Source organism: Heteronotia binoei, chromosome 2, assembly GCF_032191835.1.
Source record: "Heteronotia binoei isolate CCM8104 ecotype False Entrance Well chromosome 2, APGP_CSIRO_Hbin_v1, whole genome shotgun sequence".
Taxonomy (NCBI): Eukaryota; Metazoa; Chordata; class Lepidosauria; order Squamata; family Gekkonidae; genus Heteronotia; species Heteronotia binoei.
Genome location: NC_083224.1, coordinates 157,925,791 through 157,949,449, shown reverse-complemented (window position 1 = coordinate 157,949,449; position 23,659 = coordinate 157,925,791). Strand labels below are relative to the sequence as shown.

At 41.3% G+C, this 23,659-nt stretch overlaps 2 protein-coding genes across 2 annotated transcripts in view; one reads left to right on the top strand and one right to left on the bottom strand.

The window, feature by feature from the left end:
- Positions 1-11,564, top strand: part of AKNAD1 (AKNA domain containing 1) — a 37,734-nt gene extending 26,170 nt beyond the window's left edge. The window contains exons 13-19 of the mRNA XM_060233040.1: positions 53-197; positions 354-454; positions 1,688-1,815; positions 4,747-4,870; positions 6,505-6,589; positions 10,841-10,985; positions 11,115-11,564. Of these exons, the coding sequence (XP_060089023.1) occupies positions 53-197; positions 354-454; positions 1,688-1,815; positions 4,747-4,870; positions 6,505-6,589; positions 10,841-10,985; positions 11,115-11,264 (878 nt within the window). The 3' untranslated portion in view covers positions 11,265-11,564. The remainder of the gene's footprint in view (positions 1-52; positions 198-353; positions 455-1,687; positions 1,816-4,746; positions 4,871-6,504; positions 6,590-10,840; positions 10,986-11,114) is intronic.
- A 327-nt stretch (positions 11,565-11,891) lies between these two features.
- The window catches only part of STXBP3 (syntaxin binding protein 3), a 43,634-nt gene continuing 31,866 nt past the window's right edge, over positions 11,892-23,659 (bottom strand). Inside the window, exons 17-19 of the mRNA XM_060232316.1 lie at positions 23,366-23,451; positions 23,102-23,250; positions 11,892-12,779 (exon numbers count right to left, since the gene is read on the bottom strand). Of these exons, the coding sequence (XP_060088299.1) occupies positions 12,682-12,779; positions 23,102-23,250; positions 23,366-23,451 (333 nt within the window). The 3' untranslated portion in view covers positions 11,892-12,681. The remainder of the gene's footprint in view (positions 12,780-23,101; positions 23,251-23,365; positions 23,452-23,659) is intronic.

Below are 23,659 nucleotides of genomic sequence, written 5' to 3'. Positions count from 1 at the left end.
AATTGATACAAATTATTACTAATCATTTTTTTCATTTTGAACTTTTTCATAGGAAACATAACTTATCCTTCAGATCACAGTTTCCTTGAGGGGCTGGAAAATTCTGCAAAGGAACATAATATAATTATACATCCTAGGCTAAAAATACAGTTATCAAGTAAACCAAATAAACAGATTTATACCTCTACTTCCAGTAGGTTGGTATATATACTTTATGACTAAATTTGAAACTTATTGCAGGGAACAATTATAACAAACAAACATTCACAGTATACCTAATAGACTTACTATCCTCATACTTGCTGTGAAAATCTTAATAAATCTTTTGCTGTATTTTCCCATTTTCAACACAGAAATAATAAGGCAGAGTACAAACAGACAAGCAGTGTAAAGGCAGACAGTGAAAGATTCTCCATCTTCTTAGAAGGAACAACAGTGGATCTAGATGTATCAGGTACTTAGGTTTTATAATATGATGCAAGAGTTTACATTGTTTAGAATTGAAGCAGTTAATTGCTATATGATTCCAGTTTCAGAGGGTAGCCATGTTGGTCTGCAGTGGAACAGCAAGATTCATATCTGACAAAGGGAGCTTCGATGCTTATATCCCAAGAATCTTGTTGGTGTCTAAGGTGCCACTGAACTTGAATGTAGCTGTTATGATTCCAGTAAATGCAATAATCTGTTGCCAGTCCAACAAAATTCAAGGTTTAATTTGTGCCAGGGCTCAGCTCTATCATTTGTTTACCATGCCAGGGTTCAGACCTGAAATGTATGAAGCACAAACATATGAAATGCTCTTGAACGAGAGCAGAATACATTTCCTTGATCAATGAACACCTGTGTATCCAGACTGGCTTTAGCTCCAGAATCTTTTTTTTTTAAATCATAAAATACTGCATTCAAATCCGTACTAATTTGGTAGATTGGATTTTCTCTTGTAACAAGACTTCATAGTTTAACTGCAGTTTTTAATTAGCCTTTCCTGAATAAGTACATGATATATTGCTATATATTTATTAAGTTGAACCTATACACACTTTATCATTTCAGTCAGAAACAGCAATTTATATACTGGTTAGGAAACCACACATGTGGAGTTTGCTCTAATTTTAAACCTGAATAGCATATTTGTCCTTCCATGTATTGGAGGTACAGCAGCAAAATGTATGATATTAGTATGTTACTACTGGAAGTATCATATGGATCAATTAATATCAGGGGTGGAATTCTATCAGAAGCTCCTTTGCATATTAGGCTACACACCGTAATGTAGCCAATCCTGCAAGAGCTTACAAAAAAGAGCCTTGTAAACTCTTGGAGGACTGGCTACATCAGGGAGGTGTGGCCTAATATGCAGATGAGCTCCTGCTAGACTCCCACCCCTAATTAATATACTTGTTGCATTTCTGTTGTTCATGGATACTAAAAAAATTAACTTGTATCAACAAATGTTTTAACAGTAAGGATTATAAAAGTAATGTCTGAATGAAGACTGCATTAAAATAGCTATACTAAGAATCAGGGCTTTTTCTGAGCAGGAACGCACAGGAACACAGTTCCGGCTTTGCATCAGGGTGTGTGGCCTAATATGCAAATGAGTTCCTGCTGGGTTTTTTCTACAAAAAAAGACCTGCGAAGAATTATACATTTATAATGTCTAACCTCTTTGGGGCTGGGGATTTAGGTAGTGATACAGAAGATACTCCATTTGTGGAATTAAAAAACAAATCAACTGAATTATTTCTTGAACCAAAGACTAAACATCATGAATTATGGAGAGCGGATGCAAGGGAACAAAAAGGTGAAAGTTTTGTAAGATATTATTCGCTGTTTCATGTGGAGAACCTTTAATATAATTAATAGTTTGTCTCAATACAGAATACTATATAGAATTAAGCTGTACAGTTTACCCAAATGTAGCAAAGATCCATGCACACATACAGGATTGCAGAGTGAGAATTGCCAAGCACAAGTTGATTTCATAGTCAGTGAGGCAGTATATCCACACACTCAGCTGCCCATCTCTATGTATGCTTACATAACCAGTTTAATTGTGATTAGAGCTGGATTAGGCTACATGGCATCAATCAAAATAAGAGAACCACCATGATGTGGTAGAGAAAATGGGTAGCCATCAATGTTCCCTCTCAACTGCAGAGTCTTATGAGCAAAAATTCTACTTTGTGAGCTACTGGCGTTAAAGTTGTGAGCTGCTGGCATCAAAGTTGTGAGCTACTGCATAAATTAGTATGTTCTGGGGTCATCCTTCCTGAGCTAAGACAAAAATGTGTGAGCTGGAGGCTAAAAATCTGTGAGCTAGCTCACGCTAACTCAGTTTAGAGGGAACACTGCCATGTTAGTCTGTGTAGCAGTAGAAAAGAGCAAGAATCCAATAGCACATTAAAGACTAACAAAATTTGTGGCAGGGTATGAGCTTTTGTGAGTCACTCTAACTCATGAAAATTCATACCCTGCCCCAAATGTTGTTAGTGTTTAACATGCTACTGGACTTTTGCTCTTTTCTACATGATGTGGTAATTAGTATGTCAGATTAGGATTAGAAAACCCAAATTTCAAATCCCCACTTTGCCATGGAAGCTGCCTGGGTAATCTTGGGCAATCACACACTCTCCACCTAACCTGCCTCACACAGTTGGTGTGAGAATAATCTGGAGAACAATGTAAACCACTTTACATTGTAAACCAATGTAGGAAAAAAGGAAAGGTCTCCGTGCAAGTTTCCGACTCTGGGGTGACGTTGCTTTCACAACATTTTCATAGCAGACTTCTTACGGGGTGGTTTGCCATTGCCTTCCCCAGTCATCTACACTTTCCGCCCAGGAAGCTGGGTACTCATTTTACCGACCTTGGAAGGATGAAAGGCTGAGTCAACCTCGAGCTGGCTACCTGAAAACCCAGTTTCTGCCGGGGATCAAACTCAGGTTGTGAGCAGAGTTTAGGACTGCAGTACTGCAGCTTTAACACTCTGCACCACGGGGCTCTTAATAAAGGTAGTCCCCTGTGCAAGCACCAATCATTAGCAACTCTGGGATCATGTTGATTTCACAACGTTTTCACGGCAGACTTTTTACAGGCCTCAGTAAGCAAGGTATAAATGAAGTAAGTAAATAAATTAAAAAATGTCCTAATGTTCCATTGCATTGATTGGGACAAGTTGCAAATAATTTAAGTCCTATTGACTCAAAGGAGACAAGCATGATTAACTCCAGCATAAATATAAATAGACTGGGAATAAGGCCCATTGTGAAGAAAAATAGAACAGGCTATAGAAAGAGGCTTTAGGTGAGTGCTCCCTCCACCCTTGCTGTCTTCCCAGCAACCCAGGTGTAGGCATCTCTCCCCCATCCCCATCTCCAGGGGAGCTGATCACTGCCATCTGGAGAGCAGTTGTAATTGTGAGTGATCTCCAGCCCTCACCTGGAGTTTGCAGCAGTGGTTCCCAGGAAGAAATGGCTAGTTTGGAGGGTGTTGTATCTGTTTGAGGTCCTACCCTTCCTCAAACCCCACCTGCTCCAAGCACCACTCCTTAAATCTCCAGGAATTTCCTAACCTGAAATTGGCAGCCCTATCTGCTTCCTCTTATCTGCCCCTCTGACTTCAGCTTTCCATTGCCTCCCCCATCCCTGCAGCCTCTACACAGGAAAAGGCCAGTCTTTCTCCACAGTGGGGAGACCAAAACATCTTATATCATTCTCCTCTCCCCCCCTTGATCTGCACAACAACCCTGTGAGGTAGGTTATGCTGAAAGTCTGTGACTGGTCTAAAATCACTCAGTCAGCTTCCACAGCAGGACCCCGGGTCTGGCAAACCCTACTCCGAAACCCTGACTCCTGTGCCCTCCTCAAACTCCACCACAGAATCTCAAAGGAATTTCCCATAAACCTAGAACTGGCAGCCCTAGTCAGGACTGGTCCCAATGAGTTCTCCCTCAGAAGCCTTTAGTGATACCTTTCAGTCCAACACACTCTCTCTGATAACATTGTTGGTCTTAAACATAGGATTTCAATCTGTCTCTGTCTCTCACTTTCCCTTCCTATTTCTTTCTCTGTATCTGGCCTGCTGCTACAGGGTGCCTCCCCCCACCCCCGTCTCTGCCAATCAAGGGAAAACTTTCTATGCCTCTTTCTCTCCTTCCTCCGTCATCCAACCATAGGAAGGGTTTCTTTGTCTCCTCTGTGAATCAGTACAACAGGTGGCTCAACCAATGGGAGAATAGGGAGAGTCAGAAACTGCCAGGACCAAGGTTAGTTGCCTTTTATTGATAGAATCAGCTTGGCTGGCTAGCAACAGTCACTCGGGTGGGATAGAAGAACAGACTCAACCAATGGCACACAAGTAGTCTTGAGCTATGGTTTGACGGGCCACAGGTTGATGGAGCACACCCCCAACAAATGGGAGAGCTCCATTTTGCCAAGACAAAAGGGCTTTTATATCTATAAGATATGAGAAAGTAATTTCGACTTACTGAATCTAGTATTCAGTTTCATGACCAAGACTAGCCTTATGTTCTTCTGGTTAGTGCAGAGATTTCAACTCTGATTGCAGAGATGCACACTGAAAAAAATCACTGTTTCTCATAGTAATATGACATTGTCCATTACTGAAGATCTGCACAGTTTCCATCTAAGAGGGAAAATAGTGATTTAGTGGTTTCTGCCGGTATCTTCAGAATGCTTAAATTGTATTCAAATTCAATAAAAGTTTAGATTGTCATAGAACTAACATGCTGTAACTTTCTCCTGTCTGCTTTTTATTTCTGAAGCTTTACCACAAAGGGATAGGAAAAGCCATTTTAACAGTGAAAGAAAAAGAAGCAACTTTGAGAAGAGCAATGAGTGTGGTATTGGTAAATCTTCCCAAACGTTTAATCGTTTAGCACAAAGTTGAGCAAAACATAATGCTAAAAAGTATTTTGTTCAACCTCTAGTAAGGAGATTAGTGTTTTCATCTTGAAAAATAATTTTATATCTCAGATACCGTAAAAAATGTGAATGGGCCTAACTTTAAAATATAGCCAGCAGGGTACTGAGGGACTCTGCATAAGGATGCATTACAGCCATCTTTATTATCTGCCTTGTCTACAACAGGAAAGAGAATAAGATATAGAGTGTGTCTTCCTACACAGCTGTTTTTCAAGCACAGAAGGGCATGCCCTCATATCACTGTTTGGATACTGTCTAAGCCATAAAATGGGGCGTTATGTTGGAGGCAATAAGAGTTAGATTTTAATCAATAAAATATCGAATAGTTCTGATTGCAATGTAGGTAGAAGTGGGACCCCCAACTCACCTGTGGGTCCCATTTGTGGTTCCATGCAGACAGGGAGATCCAATGGGAGTGACAGTGGCCATGGCTGCCATGTCCTGCAAGACAGGATGGGCTGTGCAGGTGGGGCTGGAGAGCTGCAACAGTGGGAAAACCTGGCCCTCCCAGGTGGGCCTATGATGGGACTTGATTTGGGTCCGGAGGAGGGGGAAGGGAGGGGCCACTGCGCCACCTGGCCAGCTCACCTGGCTGCACGTGATCACTTGTCCACCTATCCCGCTCTGTGTTTTAATGCTTTAGGGGAAGAAGGCGTGTGGGGATTTGTGGGTAGTCCCTCCATGGGGGAAGAAAACCTAATGGATAATGTTTTATGTCCAGGGTGTTTTCTGTTGCATTTATGTCACAGCCTTGGGGTGGTATCAGCATGGGGCTGAATCCATTTTAGGCAAATCTGCCTGCATGCCTATTTTTCCAGCATATGGGGATACCCTTAACGGATCTTGGGGTAAGGATTTTCAAGAGGCATTCCCAGCTCAGAGGCTGCCAACAAGTTACCCTCATGCTCAAGTGGCAGGGGAGACCACTTACTGGCGGTCGTCCTTGTGTAAACTGCCATCCTGTCCCATGGTTCTCCCCAACCCAGCAAGCTGCCTGGGGTGAGACGAAGTACATCAACTGGCAGGCAGGTCAGTTGATGCCAGGATCCAGTAGACTCATGCTGTGCCAAGGCTTCTTACAGCTGTAACCAATAAAAGCTGTGGCCATTTTATTTCAAAATGTTGTGTGTGATTCTGTTATTGGCACGTAGTTGTAAAGGAATCCTTGCCTTCACTGCCTTCTCCCCTCCCTTAGGTGCTGGGAGTGCAAACACACTGTTAAGAACATAACTTGAATAAGTTGGAAAGAAGTAGATATAGATTTTCATCAAAAGACCAAAGTTTAAATTTAAATAAAACGTAAAATAGTTGAAGAGTTTGAGTTTTTCTTCTGTATTTTAAATATTTTTAGAAACATGGGCAATGAATTTTTTTTTAATTATTTCATTGTCTTTTTAATTTTTCTCTAAATCAAGCTATGGTATTAAGGTTATGCACTTTTACATTTCTTTTTACCTTTGTATGCTGATTTGTGTCACCTGTTTTTGTTGTTGGTGTTCCCAAGATGTGACTATATGAAAGTTGTCTTTTATTATAATTGTGGCCTTCAAAATTTCAGCTTGTTCACATAAGAAAAACCTTGCCCTCCAAAGATTTTGTTTCAACAAACCACCAGAAGAGTTTATATATAAACTTTCTGACAGGTAAGTTATATCAGCAGGCTTTTTACAAACAACATGAACTAAACCTAGTTTTTATACCTAGTCAACGCTGCCTTGTTCTTTTCTGAAATAGTAACTCTTCCTTTAAGTTTGCATCCACGTTTGCCATAATGAATAATTAACACTGCTTTTATGATCATAATATGGGCCAGCTACAAAGCCAGGCCATCTACAGCAAATATAACGGGTTCTATATTGGGGATTCTCCATATAAAAAGATATTGGAAAGACCACTTGCCACAGTGGCTAGATGAGGGCTTAGTATGCTTCAGGAGATATGGGATATTGAAAGAAGGAAAACACACAGGTGGGTAAGTTGGTCTACTCAAACCCCTGAGAACTTATAGAATACCAGAGGAAAGATCTATAGAGGGAGGGATTTTCATGTCTTTCCTCACCCACTTTGAATTTTTCACAGGTCCTCAGCTTGTCTCCTCTAATTTCACAGTGAACCCTCCCAAGGAAAAAAACCCAGTTATATTACTTCAGCATGGGGTTAAAGTGGCCCCACATTACAGCAAAAAGCAATGGAAACCTGATAGCTCTCTCTGTCAAGGCCTCAAGATTAACTTTCTTCAGAAATGGAGGACAAAAGAGAGACAAATTTGGAATTGGGGTAAAAAATACCCCTCATGGAAAACATCAAAAACCCACAAAACTGTAAATGGAGTCAAATTGACCCCACCATTTTTAAAGCAGAAGGCACAGTTGGGAATCAATAAAACTATTTTAAAGAAAGCAATCATTGTAATCTTCTGCACAACCCCCCCCCCCCAAATATGTAAAGTTCAGAAGGTGAATCAGGGTTTTGGGAAATTTAAAGGTGAATAGTTCAGTTCACAGGTGGCTATGGGTCATCTAGACTAACTTTCCCCTGTAAAGTTGAGATGATCAAATCAGAGGTTTCGAAAATATGAAGGACAAAGGGAACCAATCAGCTCAGTGGACAGGTGGCTGGGGTTATCTAGAGCAGTGTTTCCCATTTGCAGGGTCGTGACCTGGTACCGGGCCACAGAAGCCTCACTACCGGGTCACAAGAAAAGCCAAAGCTAGCCCTGCCCCATCTCTGTGTTGTGCAGAGAGGAGCTGGACTGCCTCTCCTTCCTTCTGCCCCACTCCCAGTGTTTGAGAGAAAAGCTAGCATCAACTGGCACTTTAGACCCATGAAGTGTTCTTCAAGTTATGAGCTTTCATGTGCCTTGCAGTTTGTTCTTTTGGGGAGATTTCCCCAGGCCTGGGCAGCAAAAAAAAGGGTGTGTTTTTTTCAGCCAGGAGAGGCAGGGAGTGGGCATTCCAGTAGCTATTTTTTTTACCAAATGACCCTGGGCAGAATTTTTGCTGGCTGGGGTCATCTGATGGTGAAGAACGCTTTTTTTTCCTTTGCCCTCCCCTCCTTTCTTTCCCTGCAAGTGATGCTTTGTCTGTATTCTTGGTGCTGGGTTGGAGGGGAGGGCTTCTAGTGTCCTGGCCCCACTGATTGACATTCTGGTGCTTTTTGGACATTGTATGAGGGAATTTTGGACTTGATAGTCCACTGGTCTGATCCAACATAGCTCCTCTTATGTTTATGTTTTTTCTTTCCATGTCTTTTCTTTTCTTTTCTTTTCTTTTCTTTTCCTTCCATTTCATTCTTTCCCTTTATTTCCTTTTCTTTGTCTTTCCTTCCATTTTTACTGGATGAAACTTTTCTGTTCATCATATTGTTGTTGCAGACATAGGAGCTCTGCCAATGAAAAGTTGGCACCCCCAATTGTAGCCAGGTGGCCTTCTATGAGATTTCTGTGTGAGTGAGTGAGAGTAAGAGGTGTGGGGCAGAAAAAGATTATTGGAGATTACTGCAGTATATCTCAACAGCACTGGAAGAGATGGTACTATGAACTTGGCACCATTTTACTGGTCCTGCTTTTAACAGCTGTCTGACACCAAAATTAAACTCCTCCTGTAGATATTAAAAAGGATTAAAGTAGTTCACTGGCTAAGTATCTGCACAACAAGTTGCTTTTAAAGGCATGGGAAATACAGCCAGTAAAAAGCTGCAAGCCCCTCATAAATATCCTTTTTGAGATAACTGCAGAAAAGCTCGTATGAACTTCATATAACTTGAAATCCTATTCATTAATTGCAATACAATTCTGTGCTACTTTTCACAGCAATTTCCCCGTGTTTCAACCAAAGAAAAGTATGAAAAATAGCTGTCAAAAGATTTTCTTGAAACCAAGCAAGCTTCGTTGTAGCTTGAGGCAGGGTTCCAGTAGTAGCAGCTGACAGAAGGGCCTACTAAATGTGTCAGCATATTTTGAGGTAGAGTAGCTGCCAGGGCCCAGTGTGGGTGGTACCCAGCGCTGGCATTCCTGGCATTGCATACACTGGCCAGTGCTGTTGAGGAAGGGATGTGTAGGTGGTGCAGGCAATTGAACATGGGCATTAGGAGTGCTTGCAAGCTGGAGAAGAATACACAAACAGATAGGCGCATGCAGGTGTGGGGGTTAAAAGAGGACCACCCACTTTCCACCCCCATTTTGGCTCAGCATGAGTTTCAGAGAGATTTTTCTGAAAATGAATTTACTTCCGAAGAAGAGGCAGGTTTGGGGGAGTGCCCTGAAAGTGACATCACTTGGTCTTTGACTCCACAGGAAATGACATAATTCCTGTCTTCCGGCTCCACCCCCAAATTTTAGTGGGCCACGAAGAAGTGTAAAAATAACTGGGCCATGGGAAAGAAGTTTGGGAAACCCTGATCTAGAGTACTTATTCCCCCCCCCCCCGATATGTAAAGTTGAGATCATAAGGTTTGCAAAATTTGAAGGGCAAAAGGGAAGCAATAGCTCAGAAAACAGGTGACCAGGGGTCATCTAGAATTCTAGGCTTCATGGCTCCTTCAACTCTGGAAAATGTGAGGTTCAGAGTATGCCTTCAAACATGTCTTGTCTTGCAATGGGGTATGGAATGACCCCATTTCCAAAAGTGTAGTGTGGCTCAATTTGAGGCTTTTCCATGAAGCTGTGGGCATAAGGGAAGCTTTGACAGAGCACAAACACAGGCGTTTACTTCTTTTTGAATTGGGGGAAAGACTGCTTTCCCCCAGTTCCAAAAGTATTCTGAATCCTCATAGCCAAAAAAAGTCTATAGATATAACTTATGAGAAAATATTTTGTTTTCATGGTTTGTTCCACCTTTCTATAAAATGGAGATAATTGGTGTTGATCCATTTATTTAAACATGGGAACAGTGCAAAAATCATTTTTTCAATGTTTTGAGGATCAATAGTGCCACAAATTATGATCAAGCATAATGCTTTTATTTCAAGCCAAGTCTATTTGGGGCCAGATTGACCCCATTTCCTCTTTTGATGAAACTCAGAATTTAAAAAGGCAGTGAGGAGCAGAGAGAGACTTCAGGGTACTGTAGTTCATTGACAGGAGTTTGGTGTCCGTAGAAAGCTTTAAATGGATAAACCAATTCCTCCCTCTCCATGACTCTGGGGTCAAAAATACCAATTCCTAGGAGGGTTAATAATTGGATGCTTGTTAAGAAGAGCAGTAGAGCAACACCGTAACACTGATAGGAATTTCTTCACTGGGGAGACCCTAAACCAAATGAGGCAGAGGCTTCTGCAGCAGCCCAAATAAACGTGGGAGGGGTAGACCAGAGAGAAATCTCTGAACTCCTGGTCTGCCTGGAGATGTGCTTCTCCCAGGCCAGCCCTAGAGAAGCTGATTGGCCAGGCTGCACCTGCTGTAGGAGCCCATCCGCAGGTTCACTGACAACGGCCAAGGGCTGATGAAAAGCTGCCTTGCAGCTGCAAACACAGACCCTGATAAAGTCCACGGCTGTTGCTTCTTTTAGCCACTATACTACATTGACCCAGACTTTTTTTGGACTTCAACATAACCATTGGCCTTTGGAAACATGGAATACTGAAGACAGCTGTGTATAAAGGAGGATAAAGAAAACAGATAGTGGATAGGGAGAAAACTGATACCCTCCTTTCCCTTCCCATGTGATGGAATTCTGAGGTTTTATAAACTTTTTAAAATGTTGTAGTAAAAAATCTGTATTGCTGTTTTAACATTTTTTAAAAGATAATATGATGTAATGTAACTTCGCATTGAGCAAGAAGATCGTGTGCTTTTAGCATTAGTGGATTCCAGTCCTTCTCCTGTAATACATTACATGTGGAAATTTGTACTGCTCAGTATGAAATACTTGTGTAGATTTTCTCTTGCTTTCTAGACAAAATCTACATATTCCCAAAACTCACTACTCAAGGATGTATGATACTATTATCCTTTCACCTCAATACCTTGACAGTAGGAATATCCATGGAAGATCAGTGAGTGAGCTGAGAAACAAGCAAATTGAAGACACAGAATCGAAGGTGTGTGTGTGTTTAAAAAGTTCAAACAGTTTAAACTTAAGTTCTAAGCTTGAATATTTTACTTATCCTGAAATACAGAAGCAAGGGGTTTTTTTGTAAGTTAAGAGGTATTAATTTTGTTCTTCTCAGATCTTAAACTCTACTCTGGATCATGTTATACAGACTGCAAACAGCTTGAAGAGAACCACAGAACACATGGTGCATGTCATTTCAGAAGACTTAGCCAGGGCTAAAACTCAGACATCTCCTAATGTTACACCTAACCAGTACTACATCTGAACAAGTGTTACAAGAAACTGACTATCTGAAACTAACCAACAAGAACTAAATACACTTTTTTCTCTTCACTATAAAAAAATGTAAACCACAAACCTTCAGTGAATTAAAAAAAGCAGAAAACGATATATTCCCACATTTCTGAACATGGAATAAGTTTTGCAAAATTACACCTGTGCATGGTTCAATATGCATCTTGGGCAAGAAAATTTAATATGGCTAGTTCTGTGTTGACCACGTTTTGGTATATTTTTGTGCAAAGATGAATGCTATTTTATTATAGAATAAAATGTGTTCAGTGTACCCGTTCTTGATCTTCAATATTGAATGCTTGAATCATTGCTCTCAGAACAGCTCTGTTAACATACTGGGCACTATTGGTATTGTCTTTATATCTATGAGTCATGATTTCTAACTTCTGAGGACAAAATGGCATAATTAGATACACATTTTTATTAGCATTGGGAATCTCTTGAAGGATGTACATGAGGCTTCTGTTAAACAAACCCACTTTTCTACAGCTCCCCTTCATATCACTTCCCCACATAACAAAGATATTTTTGTGTGTATGTTCATTCCAAGTAGTGACTCTCTGGCAAAAAACAGCTGTCAAGTAATTAAGATATCACATTCTTTGAAAATTCTTTATTCATAAAATGTTTATTATTTCCATGATTAATACCACCCAAATACCACATAGATCCATGCAAAGCCAGACATACACATCAGTATTTTATCTCAGATTCCTTAAGAAAAAGACCTCACCTTACTATTTGTACCTTACTGCAAGCTGCTTTCTGTGAATTCTGACAAGTTGCATGGGGTTTTGTCGTTCAACACAATGCACTTGTGATATGTTGTTATACATTTCTATTTACAGCTCTCATATTTTCAGTTCATTTTCTGCTATAGCATCTTTAGAAATAGTCATGTTTATAGTATAGAAAGTTTGCACATTATTACTGAAAGATCATTAGCATATATACAAATGTTTTCCAAACCCTAGCATAGCATAATACAGTGATAGCCACACTACATCAAACATTTCACAGTGAAATGCCATCTATAACTGAGCACGTTAATTTAAAAACACAAACTGTTACATACATTTCTGCATTCTTATTCATGACCTTCCTCTACCCTCCCACCCTCCAAAGAAAAGCAGCAGATCTTAAATTATAAAAAGATATCCCCTTGAATGGGGAACATATCAGCCCCAAACACAGCACTGAAAGTTAATTCATAAAATATATACATAAGGCATAATCCAGATCAAGTCAAGCACTTTTAAATCCCATTGAAATCAGTGGGAAAGTTAAGAACAGGCTTATGGTTGCGCCCATTGAAATCAATGGGGACATGGCTGGATTGTGCTCAATTAAGTTAAACATAACTGAAATTCTCTGAACATTATAAATCCCTATTCATCCTTAAAGTAGACTGTATCCTTTGATTTTGTCACAGTAAGTGCTTTAATGTCATCCAGTAGTCTTCTAGGTGTCACGATGTGAGTGGAACCTAGTAAAACAAAACGTAACCTTGAAAAATCAGTAACCAATAACATCTCAGGGAAACAGTGAGATAAGTGGAGATTTGTGCTTTGGCTACACTCAAACTGCATTTTATTAGTAAATTCTGGCTCCATTAATAGGCCACAGGAGACTAAGAGGCAGTTGTGAACTTTGATCACATACGTCCCAGAGGAGGAAGAAATAACCCTTGACCAGGGCTGTGAGGCCAGTGTTTAATCGCCTTTGAGATACAAGCTCGCAAGGACAAAGTTGCAGAGGGTACAGAACTGATTGAGTCCTGCCTTCTGCAGTCCCTGGTGAATAAAACTGTCAACAGTATTTGTATCCTGCCAGAATAAATGTGTTGCTGCAGCAAGAACTCAGTTGCAATGGCTGGTCTTGAGAACTGAAAATCGTCATTTATATTGGTCACTTAATGAACTCAAATCTGACCTTTCTACTTTTATGTTTAGAGAAGCTAACTAAATGCTCTCTGTGGGAAAATTATTTGTTTAGATTTTGTTCTTGGGTGAGGTTATTTTTGGAGTTACAGTTCTGCTTTTAATTTTCTCTCTGCAGATCCTCTGAGTGATTTAAAAATTTTTTAAGCTATTTTTTCAATTATTTTACTACTATTTTTATCTGCTTTAGGGATTCCTAATCAAAACTGGAATACAATTGTAGAGAAGGCTGAATGCTGGGCTTTTAGGCACTTAAAAGCACGTTACAGTGTTCATTCCGCCCAGCCCCACCAAATATGTTCTGTGTTTGAAAGAATGCATGTGCACTCACAAGAATGATGAACAATGAGAAATTATGATGAACTAAAGTAAGTGTTGGCATAATTTTTAGTCTTAAAAATGCTGTGTACAAATTTATCTGTAACAAAACAGAACCCATGTTGAAATCAGCACTGTTTCTGCAAAGGAAATCTTGCCTTTTATAATTTTAAGAACAATTTTACTAATAGACAAGAGGATCTGGAGGCAGCAATAAGGAAGGAGAAAGAGGATGGAATCACCTCCTGTGCTGACAGAAAATGGAGAGCACAATTTCCCCCTTTCCCTCCTCCCCAGAGCATCTCCCACATGAACTGGAGGTTAGATTGTTTACTTTTGCAAAATAATAAAGTACAAGGTAGAACAGCATCATGAATCAGGTCTTTTTTTAAAGTTAATAAAAGCTTAGAAGTTATATCACTATATGGGATGCATTTAAATCCTTCATTGGGCATGCTGATACCTCAAGCAGTTTATATCAAAAAGAAAAGTGACTTAGCTAGAAAATAACTGGTTGGTGATCTCACTGCAAAAGCAAGCAAATAAAAAGTTACTAGATCCTTGCAAGACAGAAAATTATGGAAGTCAGCACAAGGTAAGTTGAAGCTCTTTGATACTCTGAAAATAGCTAAAACAGTGCTATATCCAAAGCAAACTGCATTTGAACATTCTAATAAGTGAGAGAATCCATACAAGATTGTTGAAGGACAAAAGTAAAGGATATAGACTTCTCAGAGTTAGAACAGCCACAACTTCGAGCACTCTGCCACCACGACAAAAATCTCTTCCTCCTGAGGACCCAGAGTCTGCATCGGTACCAACTAAACCTGTTGCTCCTCTGCAGGAGCCAGGGGACTCTGAATCCGACAAGGACAGCTCTGGTTCTTCCGATTCCGAAAACCCTTCTGGCTCCCCCAGTTCGGACTCTACTCACCCAACTCGTCTTTCCCCATCGGATGGTTCAAAAGCCTACCTGAATCTTATCACCACTATGGCTGAGGCTTTGAACGTGACTCTACCATCGGATTCACCCAAGATTTCAGATGTGGTGCACGATCTGGTTCAAGCAGATTTTCCTTCAGGTTCACTTCTACCTATGCTTCCAGTGCATTTGGAAGGATTTCGTGAGGCTTGGGACAAGCCTTCCTCTGTTCCACCTACTTCCAGGCGTTTTGATTCCCTATATAGAGTCCATGCTCCAGAATCAAAATTCTTAGCCTCACATCCAGCTCCTAATTCCATCATCGTCCATTCCGCATCTAAGGCCAAACCTTCTAGACATCCTACACCTCCTGATTGTGAGGGCCGGAAGTTAGACACCCTAGCTCGCAAAATCTATAATCTTGCTTCTACTAATTCTAAGGTGAACAATTACCTAGCTTATTTCTCTGCCTACACCTTCAATCTGGCCAACCAGTTTACATCTTTATCCCTTCTCTTCCCAAGACTTCCCAAAGGGATGCTTCTAACTTAGTAGCTGAGCTCTCAAGAGTTTCAAAGCAGCAAATAAACACCATCAGGCATGCTGTTCCCTGTTCATCCAGGGTTTTTGCATCTTCGGTGGCACTGCGTCAACATGCTTGGCTCAGATCCACGAATTTGCAACCAGATATAAAGCAGAAAACTGAGGATCTTCCCTTTGATGGCCTTGGCCTGTTTCACCGACAAGGTTCTCACATCTGTGGACGATGGCCGTAAGAGGGCGAAATGACTTGGGGTCTCTCAACTTGCCCCTCAACAGTTCAACCTAGATCTTGGAGACCATCGTTTCAAAGACGTCAACGCTCTCCTAAACAGGGAAACATAAAACCCCTCAGCAAAAACCACCTTTCCACCAAAAGCCACGCTCTCAGCAAACCAAAAAATCTACCCAACCAGCCAAGCAGTCTCTTTGACTTCGCTCCGTGCCCTCCTCGACCACTGGATCCTGTGTATCACACCAGACTCTTCCCGTTCTATCAGACTTGGAATTCAATCACCACAGACTCTTGGGTGCTCACCATAATTCGGCTAGGTTACGCCATCGAGTTTGTTTTGCCCCCTCATCATCACCACTTTGTTGCCACCCTGCTGTCACATCTCAATCAAGAGCTTGTGGACTTACTCCAGAAAAACACGATAGAACCTGTTCCTCATCACCATCAAAGGACAGGCTTCTACTCACGATACTTCCTAGTTTCCAAAAGGGAAGGTAGCAAAAGACCCATTCTGGATCTCAGACGACTAAACAAGCGGATAGTCTACAAGAAATTCAGAATGATCTCTGTCCAAACGATCCTACCCTTAATTCCACAGGACTCATGGATGGCCTCCCTGGACCTCCAAGATGCATATTTCCACGAAACCATCAGACCTCAGCACTGCAAATATCTACGTTTTGCCATGGGACAACATCATTTCCAGTTTCGAGCCCTCCCATTCGGGCTGTCCACTGCCCCAAGGGTGTTCACGAAATGCATGGCAGTGGTGGCAGCTGCCCTGCGCCTTCGCAACATTCCTGTGTTCCCGTACATAGATGACTGGTTGTTAATCGCCCCTACAGCATATCAGCTTGTGAAGAATCTCAAAACAACCCTCTCTCTTCTTGCCTCCTTGGGCCTGTATGTGAATGTCACCAAGTCTCATCTCACCCCAACACAGGATCTACAGTTTATAGGTGCTCGTCTTTGCACATCTCTGCACCTCGTCTATCTTCCCACAGATCGCGCCCAATCCATCCTGTCCTTGGCCCAAGAGGTCATACTTGCCCCAACACTACCTGCAACCATGATTCAACATCTTCTGGGCCTCATGGCCGCAACAACATCCATCCTTCGGTTTGCCAGACTGCGCATGCTGCAACTTCAGCTTTGGTTTGTTCATGCCTACCACCCGCACATACAACCTCAGAGCACCATCCTTACTGTACCTCAAAAGGTTCAGCTCTCCCTCCTCTGGTGGACAGTACCAGACAATCTACTTTGTGGAATGCCTTCTGTCCTTCCTACTCCTTCTGTCACTGTAACCACAGATGCCTCCAAGTGGGGATGGGGAGCCCACTTAGCGGACATGACTGTCAGGGTTCTATGGACTACTCCCGAGAGGGCCATGCACATAAACTGCCTAGAACTCATTGCTGTGCACAGGGATCTTCAGTCCTTTCTCCCGTCTGTAACCCACCGGCACGTTCAGATTACAACCGACAACACGGCTACAGTTTTTTATGTGAACAGACAGGGCGGGACCAGGTCTGTCCGTCTATGTCGACTAGCCATAGCCCTATGGGAGTGGTGCATCAAGAACAACGTCTACCTGACTGCTATCCACCTGCCGGGAATAGGGAATGTGTTGGCCAACTCCCTCAGCAGGATTCGCCTAGATGACCATGAATGGTCCCTCAATCCTCACTACCTGCATCACATTTTTGCATGCTTCGGGCTTCCATGAATATATGTCTTTGCAACAAAGGACAATTCCAAATGCCCTCTCTTTTACTCCAGGAGAGGCAACGATGCTTTTCTTCACATTTGGAAAGGGCCACTTCATTACCTCCCCCCCCCCCCCCCCATTCCTCTGATTACTCGCTCCCTACTCAAGATCACTCGGAACGGTACAGATTGCATCCTGGTAGCGCTGTGGTGGCCACAGAAACCTTAGTTCACGAGACTCCTTCAGATGTCCAATCACACCTACCGCTGCCTTCCTTTGGCAGATGACCTTCTCACTCATAATCACGGCCAAGCGTGGCACCACAATCCCCAGGTCCTGAGGCTCACAGCATGGAGAATTTGGCCGAACATTTATCATTAAACGTTGCAGAAGTTATCCTAAATGCCAGGAAACCTTCTACCAGACGTTCATACAAATGCAAGTGAAAATGTTTCTGCTCGTTTGCTTTTTCTCAACAACTTGATCCTGGGTCTGTACCTTCCCCTTCAATCCTTGAATACCTTTTGTCTCTGAAAGTTTCTGGCCTCAGTTATTCCTCCTTGAAGGTTCATCTTTCAGCCATCTCTGCTTTCCATAAACCTATTGATGGTCAGACTGTTTTCTCTCATAGACTGTCCAAATCATTCCTCAGGGGTATGTTACACCTTCACCCTTCTATCAAACCAATTGTGCCTGTTTGGAGTTTGTTGTTAGTTCTTGCACAACTTATGAAGCCTCCATTTGAACCCTTGGCTTCTGTGGATCTCAGCTTCCTTTCTTGGAAGACTGCCTTGTTGGTTGCGCTCACTTCTGGTAAACGAGCTAGTGACTTGTGTGCATTCCACTCTGACTCACCGTATACAGTTTTTCACAGGAACAAGGTGGTCCTGAGAGCAGATCCGGCTTTTTTACCCAAAGTTGTGTCAAAGTTTCATCTTTCAACTTCTACTTCGTTGCCCACGTTTTTCCCTGATATTAAGGACTCTAGACAAAGAGCTCTACACACCCTTGATGTTAAAAGAGCTTTGTCTTTTTACCTCTCTCGTACACAACCTTTCCGTAAGGATCCTAACTTGTTTGTGGCCTACAGCAATCCTCACAGAGGATGCAAAATTTCTACCTAGAGACTCTCTAAGTGGGTATCTATTGCAATCCGGTTGTGCTACAAAGTTGCTAAGCAACCTTTACCTGAGGGTCTCAAGGCTCACTCGACCAGAGCAGTCTTGACCTCCTTGGCCTTCCTGGAGGGCGTCTCCTTAGAGGACGTTTGCTCTGCTGTTTCATGGTCCTCTCCATCTACGTTCGTCTCCCACTACGCTTTGGAAGTTCGTGCTAGACGAGACGCCTCTTTCAGCCAAGCGGTTCTCAGGGCCATCTTCCACTGAAATCACCCCAGGTGAGTGCATACATAAATTGTAAGTATAAAAAAATTTTTTTTCTTGCCAGCACCCACCTTCCTTTCTGACTTTCAGCTTGCTAGTCACCCATGTGTGGGACTGCACAGAGACCATGATGAAGATAAAGAGGTTGCTTACCTGTAACTGATGATCTTCCGAGTGGTCATCTGTGCAGTCACACACGCCCACCCAGCCTTCCCCTCTGCTGGCTTTTTCTGCTCTCGTTTTTTCCTACGTAGACTGTCAGTAGCGGCTGGAAGAAACTGAGTGGGAGGGGCACCTCCTGCTCGCTTCAGACATGTGCAGTTGATGCCTGCTCCCCAGGGCGAGCGGGAGAGCGTGCCAAAAAACGCTCTAGGTAAGCTATTGGAGACTCCAAGGTATGGATTCATTGCCAGCGGCAAGACCCATGTGTGTGACTGCACAGATGACCACTCGAAGATCATCAGTTACAGATAAGCAACCTGTTTTTCTCTTTAGCACTCTGCTCATGTAGATTTGAGGTTTTGCTAGCGTTCAGCAAAAAAGCTGCCATTTGCTTCTTAACCAAGTCAGCCAATAATCCAAGATCTTGCCTCAGAGATTTTAAACTTCTAAAAATGTCTTTTTTATAAGAAATTTCGCTTAGCAAAGCCATTTTTCTCTGTCAGGAAACTCAGTCCATTAATCCTGATTAAAAAGTAGCTCAGAGTCCTAGACAGCTCATCCTTCTCAGTCTCCTCCAACTGAAGTTTTAGATGTTAACGTATGAATTTCAGATCAGACAACAAGGAAAAATCCCTCTAAAAGGTATCTTATTTTGTTCAGACCGTATTGCAGCCAAATAATAGTCTCTTTAACAAATATCCAATTATGATCTGGGTCGATTTCAATGTCCGTATTTCAATTAATTCAAATTGTTTCCAATGTTTAAAGATGTTCATTGACTTTCCACGGCCTCATTCACGGGGAAATTATAGATATCGATCTCCTTCCTTTCCTTTGAACTACTAAGTCATTAGAATATAAAAAAGACCCATTAGCCTTTGACAATTGAAAGCAAACTTACTTGCATTGCAGATTTGTCGAGCTTGAGATAGAGGGGTGATAGATCAAAAGCTTGTTAGAGAAAAGAAAGGCAAGCAGTCGAGCGTTTGTCTCTTGTTGCTGTATTAGCGGTCGTGACAGAAAGAGCTTCAGAGTACACAGAAGGAACAGGAGCAATAGCCACTGCACCCCCGTTCCACTGTGAAAGCCCCATACCTAAGTGACCCTCCCAGGGTCTCTTTGGGGGTGTCATCCATAGGGGTGTGGAGACGCAAGCAGGAGAGCTCGCGAATCCACCTGCTAGCAAGACGACGTAGCCCGGAAGTCAGGAAGACAAGATTCTTATGCTGTCGCTTCCTATAGACCCATTTTGCTAATCCACACAATATAAAATTCTTTCAACTATTCTGGCAAATATATTAGATTGAATATTAGGTTACTATGTTAGTTTGGACCAAACAAGCTTTTTGAAAAATCGTTTAATGGCCTGCAATATCAGAATGCTGGTTAATCTAATCAACTTTACTGAGGAAGGCATTTGCAGAGAAGGTACTTGACAGAATTGACTGGCCCAGGGGTGGCCAATGGTAGCTCTCCAAATGTTTTTTGTCTACAATTCCCATCAGCCCCAGTTATTGGCCATGCTGGCTGGGGCTGATGGGAATTGTAGGCAAAAAAACATCTGGAGAACTACCATTGGCCACCCCTGGACTGGCCTTTTCTCAATTCAGCTTTAACGGCTTTTGGTCTGTGTAGTGAATTTTGTGGATAGGTTAAAATAGGATATAAGACTTCAAGAGCTGGAATAGTAAATGGTCCCCTCCACTTTCTTTAAATTGGGAAGAGGAGTCAGACAAGGTTGCCAGTTCTCCCAACTTCTGTTCAGTATAGCAACTGACATTTTGGCAATAGTGGTGCATCAGCATCAAAGAATCAAAACTCCCATTTTCCAGGAATATAATACAAAACTATTATTGTATGCTGATGATATCATTTTTGCATTATGGGATCCTAAGACCTCAGAGCAGAGTCTAAATCAAACAATGCAATTCAGGGCAATTTCTGGATATAATATTAACAGCATTAAGTCAGTGTTGTTGGGGGCAGGACTAACTGAAGTTGATAAAGGTAAAAGTGAAATAATTAATTCATCTTGTAGGAGTGAGAATATAAGATATTTAGGCATTCTAGTCTCTAGTAGGGAGAGGCATGGACTGGCACACAAGCCAAAATTCAACACTTGGGCCCGTTCAGAGTCCCAGAACTGATGCGCCTTCCCCAAACATTTACCAGACTTTTGTCCAGTTCAGCTGTTTGGGGAGATTTAAACCTAACAGCTGAGCACTGCAGGGTCCACAGTTGAGCTGTTTAGTATAAATGGCTGCAAGCTATTAAACCCATAAGTTTCACTCCCCTCCCTTCCTGGGCAATCCCTTCCACTTCTGTCTAGGGGAAACCAAATTGACTAGACCGGCACAGCAACCTTTTGGCTCGGTATGGGGGCCACCCTGAACCAAAAAGGGTTTTTAGGATCGTGCCCATTCCTAGTAAGTTGGACCAAATGATGGAACAAAATCTATGTCCAATAATGAAGTAAACGGAAAATTATTTTAAAAATTGGGCTACATATAAATTGTTTAGGCTAGGATGTATTACAGTTATTAAAATAAAAATCTTACCCATGTTTCTCTTTGTAATTACGGTCACTGCAAAATCCCACTATTTTCCTCCCACCTTTCAATTTTAAATAAAATATCACAAGTTTTAAGCATATTTGTATTTTAAGTAAAAAAAAAATATCTTTAATTGTGTTTGTCTACATCCTTTATAAAGTTTGTATCTCCGCTATCTAGAATTGCCAGCCTCCAGGTGGGGCCTGGAGATCTCAGCTCCCCGGAGAAACTGACTACTTCAAAGGGTGGACTCTGTGGCATTGTACCATGCTGAGGCCCCTCCCCAAACCCCACCCTCTCCCAGCTCCACCCCCAAAGTATCCAGGTATTTTCCAACACAGACCTGGCAACCCTACCACTGCCTGACGTAACATTTTATGACACACATGGCCCTGCCCCACAAAGTCCCATTTATGTCAGCTCTGGCCCTTGTAACAAATGAGTTTGACACCACTGGCATAGACTATTGGTAGCAGTTATTTATGAGATTTGGGCAGATTTGGAAGTTAGGAATATTACTTTTTTTAAAAGGTAGGAAAAGACTTATAAGAAGTTATCCCAGAAAATCTTCGGTGGGAATTATATAGGGATGCAGCAAGAGTACCAGCTAATACAGGTGTAAGAGAAAAAAATCATTACAATGATGTATAGGTGGTACCTTACCCCAGGAAGAATTACTAAAATACTAGTAATCCTATTACTAAGAGGGAAAGTCTAAATTGTACTGGTGATGCAGCACGGAGACTAGGACTTTTCTTCATATATGGTGGCAATACCCATTAGCACAAACATTTTTGAATAAAATAATCAGAGTGATTAACAGCATCCTGAATTGCAAATTGTCATGTGACTCTATTAGAGTTCTATTAAATATTTTACTGAATAACTGTTGGGAAAAGGAAAAAACCAGTTAAGAACTTATTAGTTGCAGCAAAGCAGCTGCTTGTGCAGTCATGGAAACAGCCATATCTGTCAAATGTAGATGAATGGACATGTAAGATATGTAACTTTAATGAATAAAATAACAGTATATAAGAAAATCTGTGAAGGGGGAAAAGGCTCTCAAGAACAGTTTATTAAATTGTGGAGTCCATTTATTAGATATTAGAATAGACTCAGACCAAAAGAACAGGTCAAATAAATTATTTTAAGATATATTTAATGGCTTAATTGTGGCTGATAGATGAAATTAAAAATGTGTGTCATTGGGGATAGGTGGATTTTGAGTAGTATGCTTCTATGGAATTATTTAATTGAGATTTGATATTGTTTTTCTTAAACTAATGTAATTTTAATAATGCAATGTAATTTTGTAGTAAATGTAAACTTTCTAATTGTTCAGAACAAAGACTTACTTTTTAAAAAGCAATGGGTTCATTATCTTCTTGGATTCCATTAATTTCACTAATTCTATACAGTTACCATATTTCTAATACTCTACATTACACATTAAATGCAAATAGATAAAACTAGAAGAGCCAAGTTTTCCCTTTTTAAAGGACTTGTTTTGTTCAAAGGAGAAGCAATTGGGAAGCTGCTGAGAACAGCTGGCACCCCCACCCACTTTTGTACTCCACAAACAGCTTCCCCCCAAAGATAACTTTCTTTTTAAAAGATGTTGTTTTTAAAAGAAGTGTTGTTACATGCATTTGAATGTATACCCAAAGGCTGTTCAAAAATAGCACGGGGATGGGTAGATTGCAAAATTTGAAATGATTTGACAGCAGAATGCGGTACAAGATAATGCAAAGATGGTGCCTTGTTTACTAGAAATGATACACTAGCTGTACTGGGTAATGTGACTCAACCATATGCATGTCCACTAGGTTATAGCAGGGCTGGGGAGACTCAGGACTTCTACTTAATGTATCCCTGATTTAAAAAAAATTAAAAATAACCAACTGGATGTAGTGAGGTCAGATGTTAAGTCTGAAAAGCAGGGGATAGGTAAATGCAATATACCTAAATAAGAAGAAAAACTTCACAAAAATATAGCTTTAAGTTGCAATCCTGTATGCACTTCTCTCCATTTTAAGTCAGACTTACCAATAACAACTTCACAAGACTTGAAAGCTTGAGAAACTTCATATGCACAACGCATTTCTGAATATGTAATGCCTCCAATCACAAACACAATGAGCTTTGAACCACTCTTCCGATCCTCCAAGTAATTCGTTTTGGGCTTATGTCGAGCACTGCAAAACAGAACATTTCAAATACTGGTCTGCAAATTGTTCATACTTACATGGTAGAAATAAGCCTACTAGTAGAAATTCTACCAACAGAGAGGGAGAGGCTAAGAGAACTTACCTCACTGCTCCAGTACCATTCCAGGGTGCAGGACACTGAGAACAATAAGGCCACTCTTTGGAATCTAGTTTATTTTCTATAGCATCCTGGAAGACAAACATCATTTCTATTTTTTAAAAAAAAAAACAACCCCTATGACAGTTATTCAAAGCTGTCCTATTTCCCACCAATAGCAAACTGTCAAGAGAGCTGCATTACAGCAGTATACATTCTCAGGGCAATTAATGTGTGCATGCCAATGAAGAATAGAAGTCAAGTCCCAAGAATGAGCCAACTTTCTAGGGAAAGAAAAAA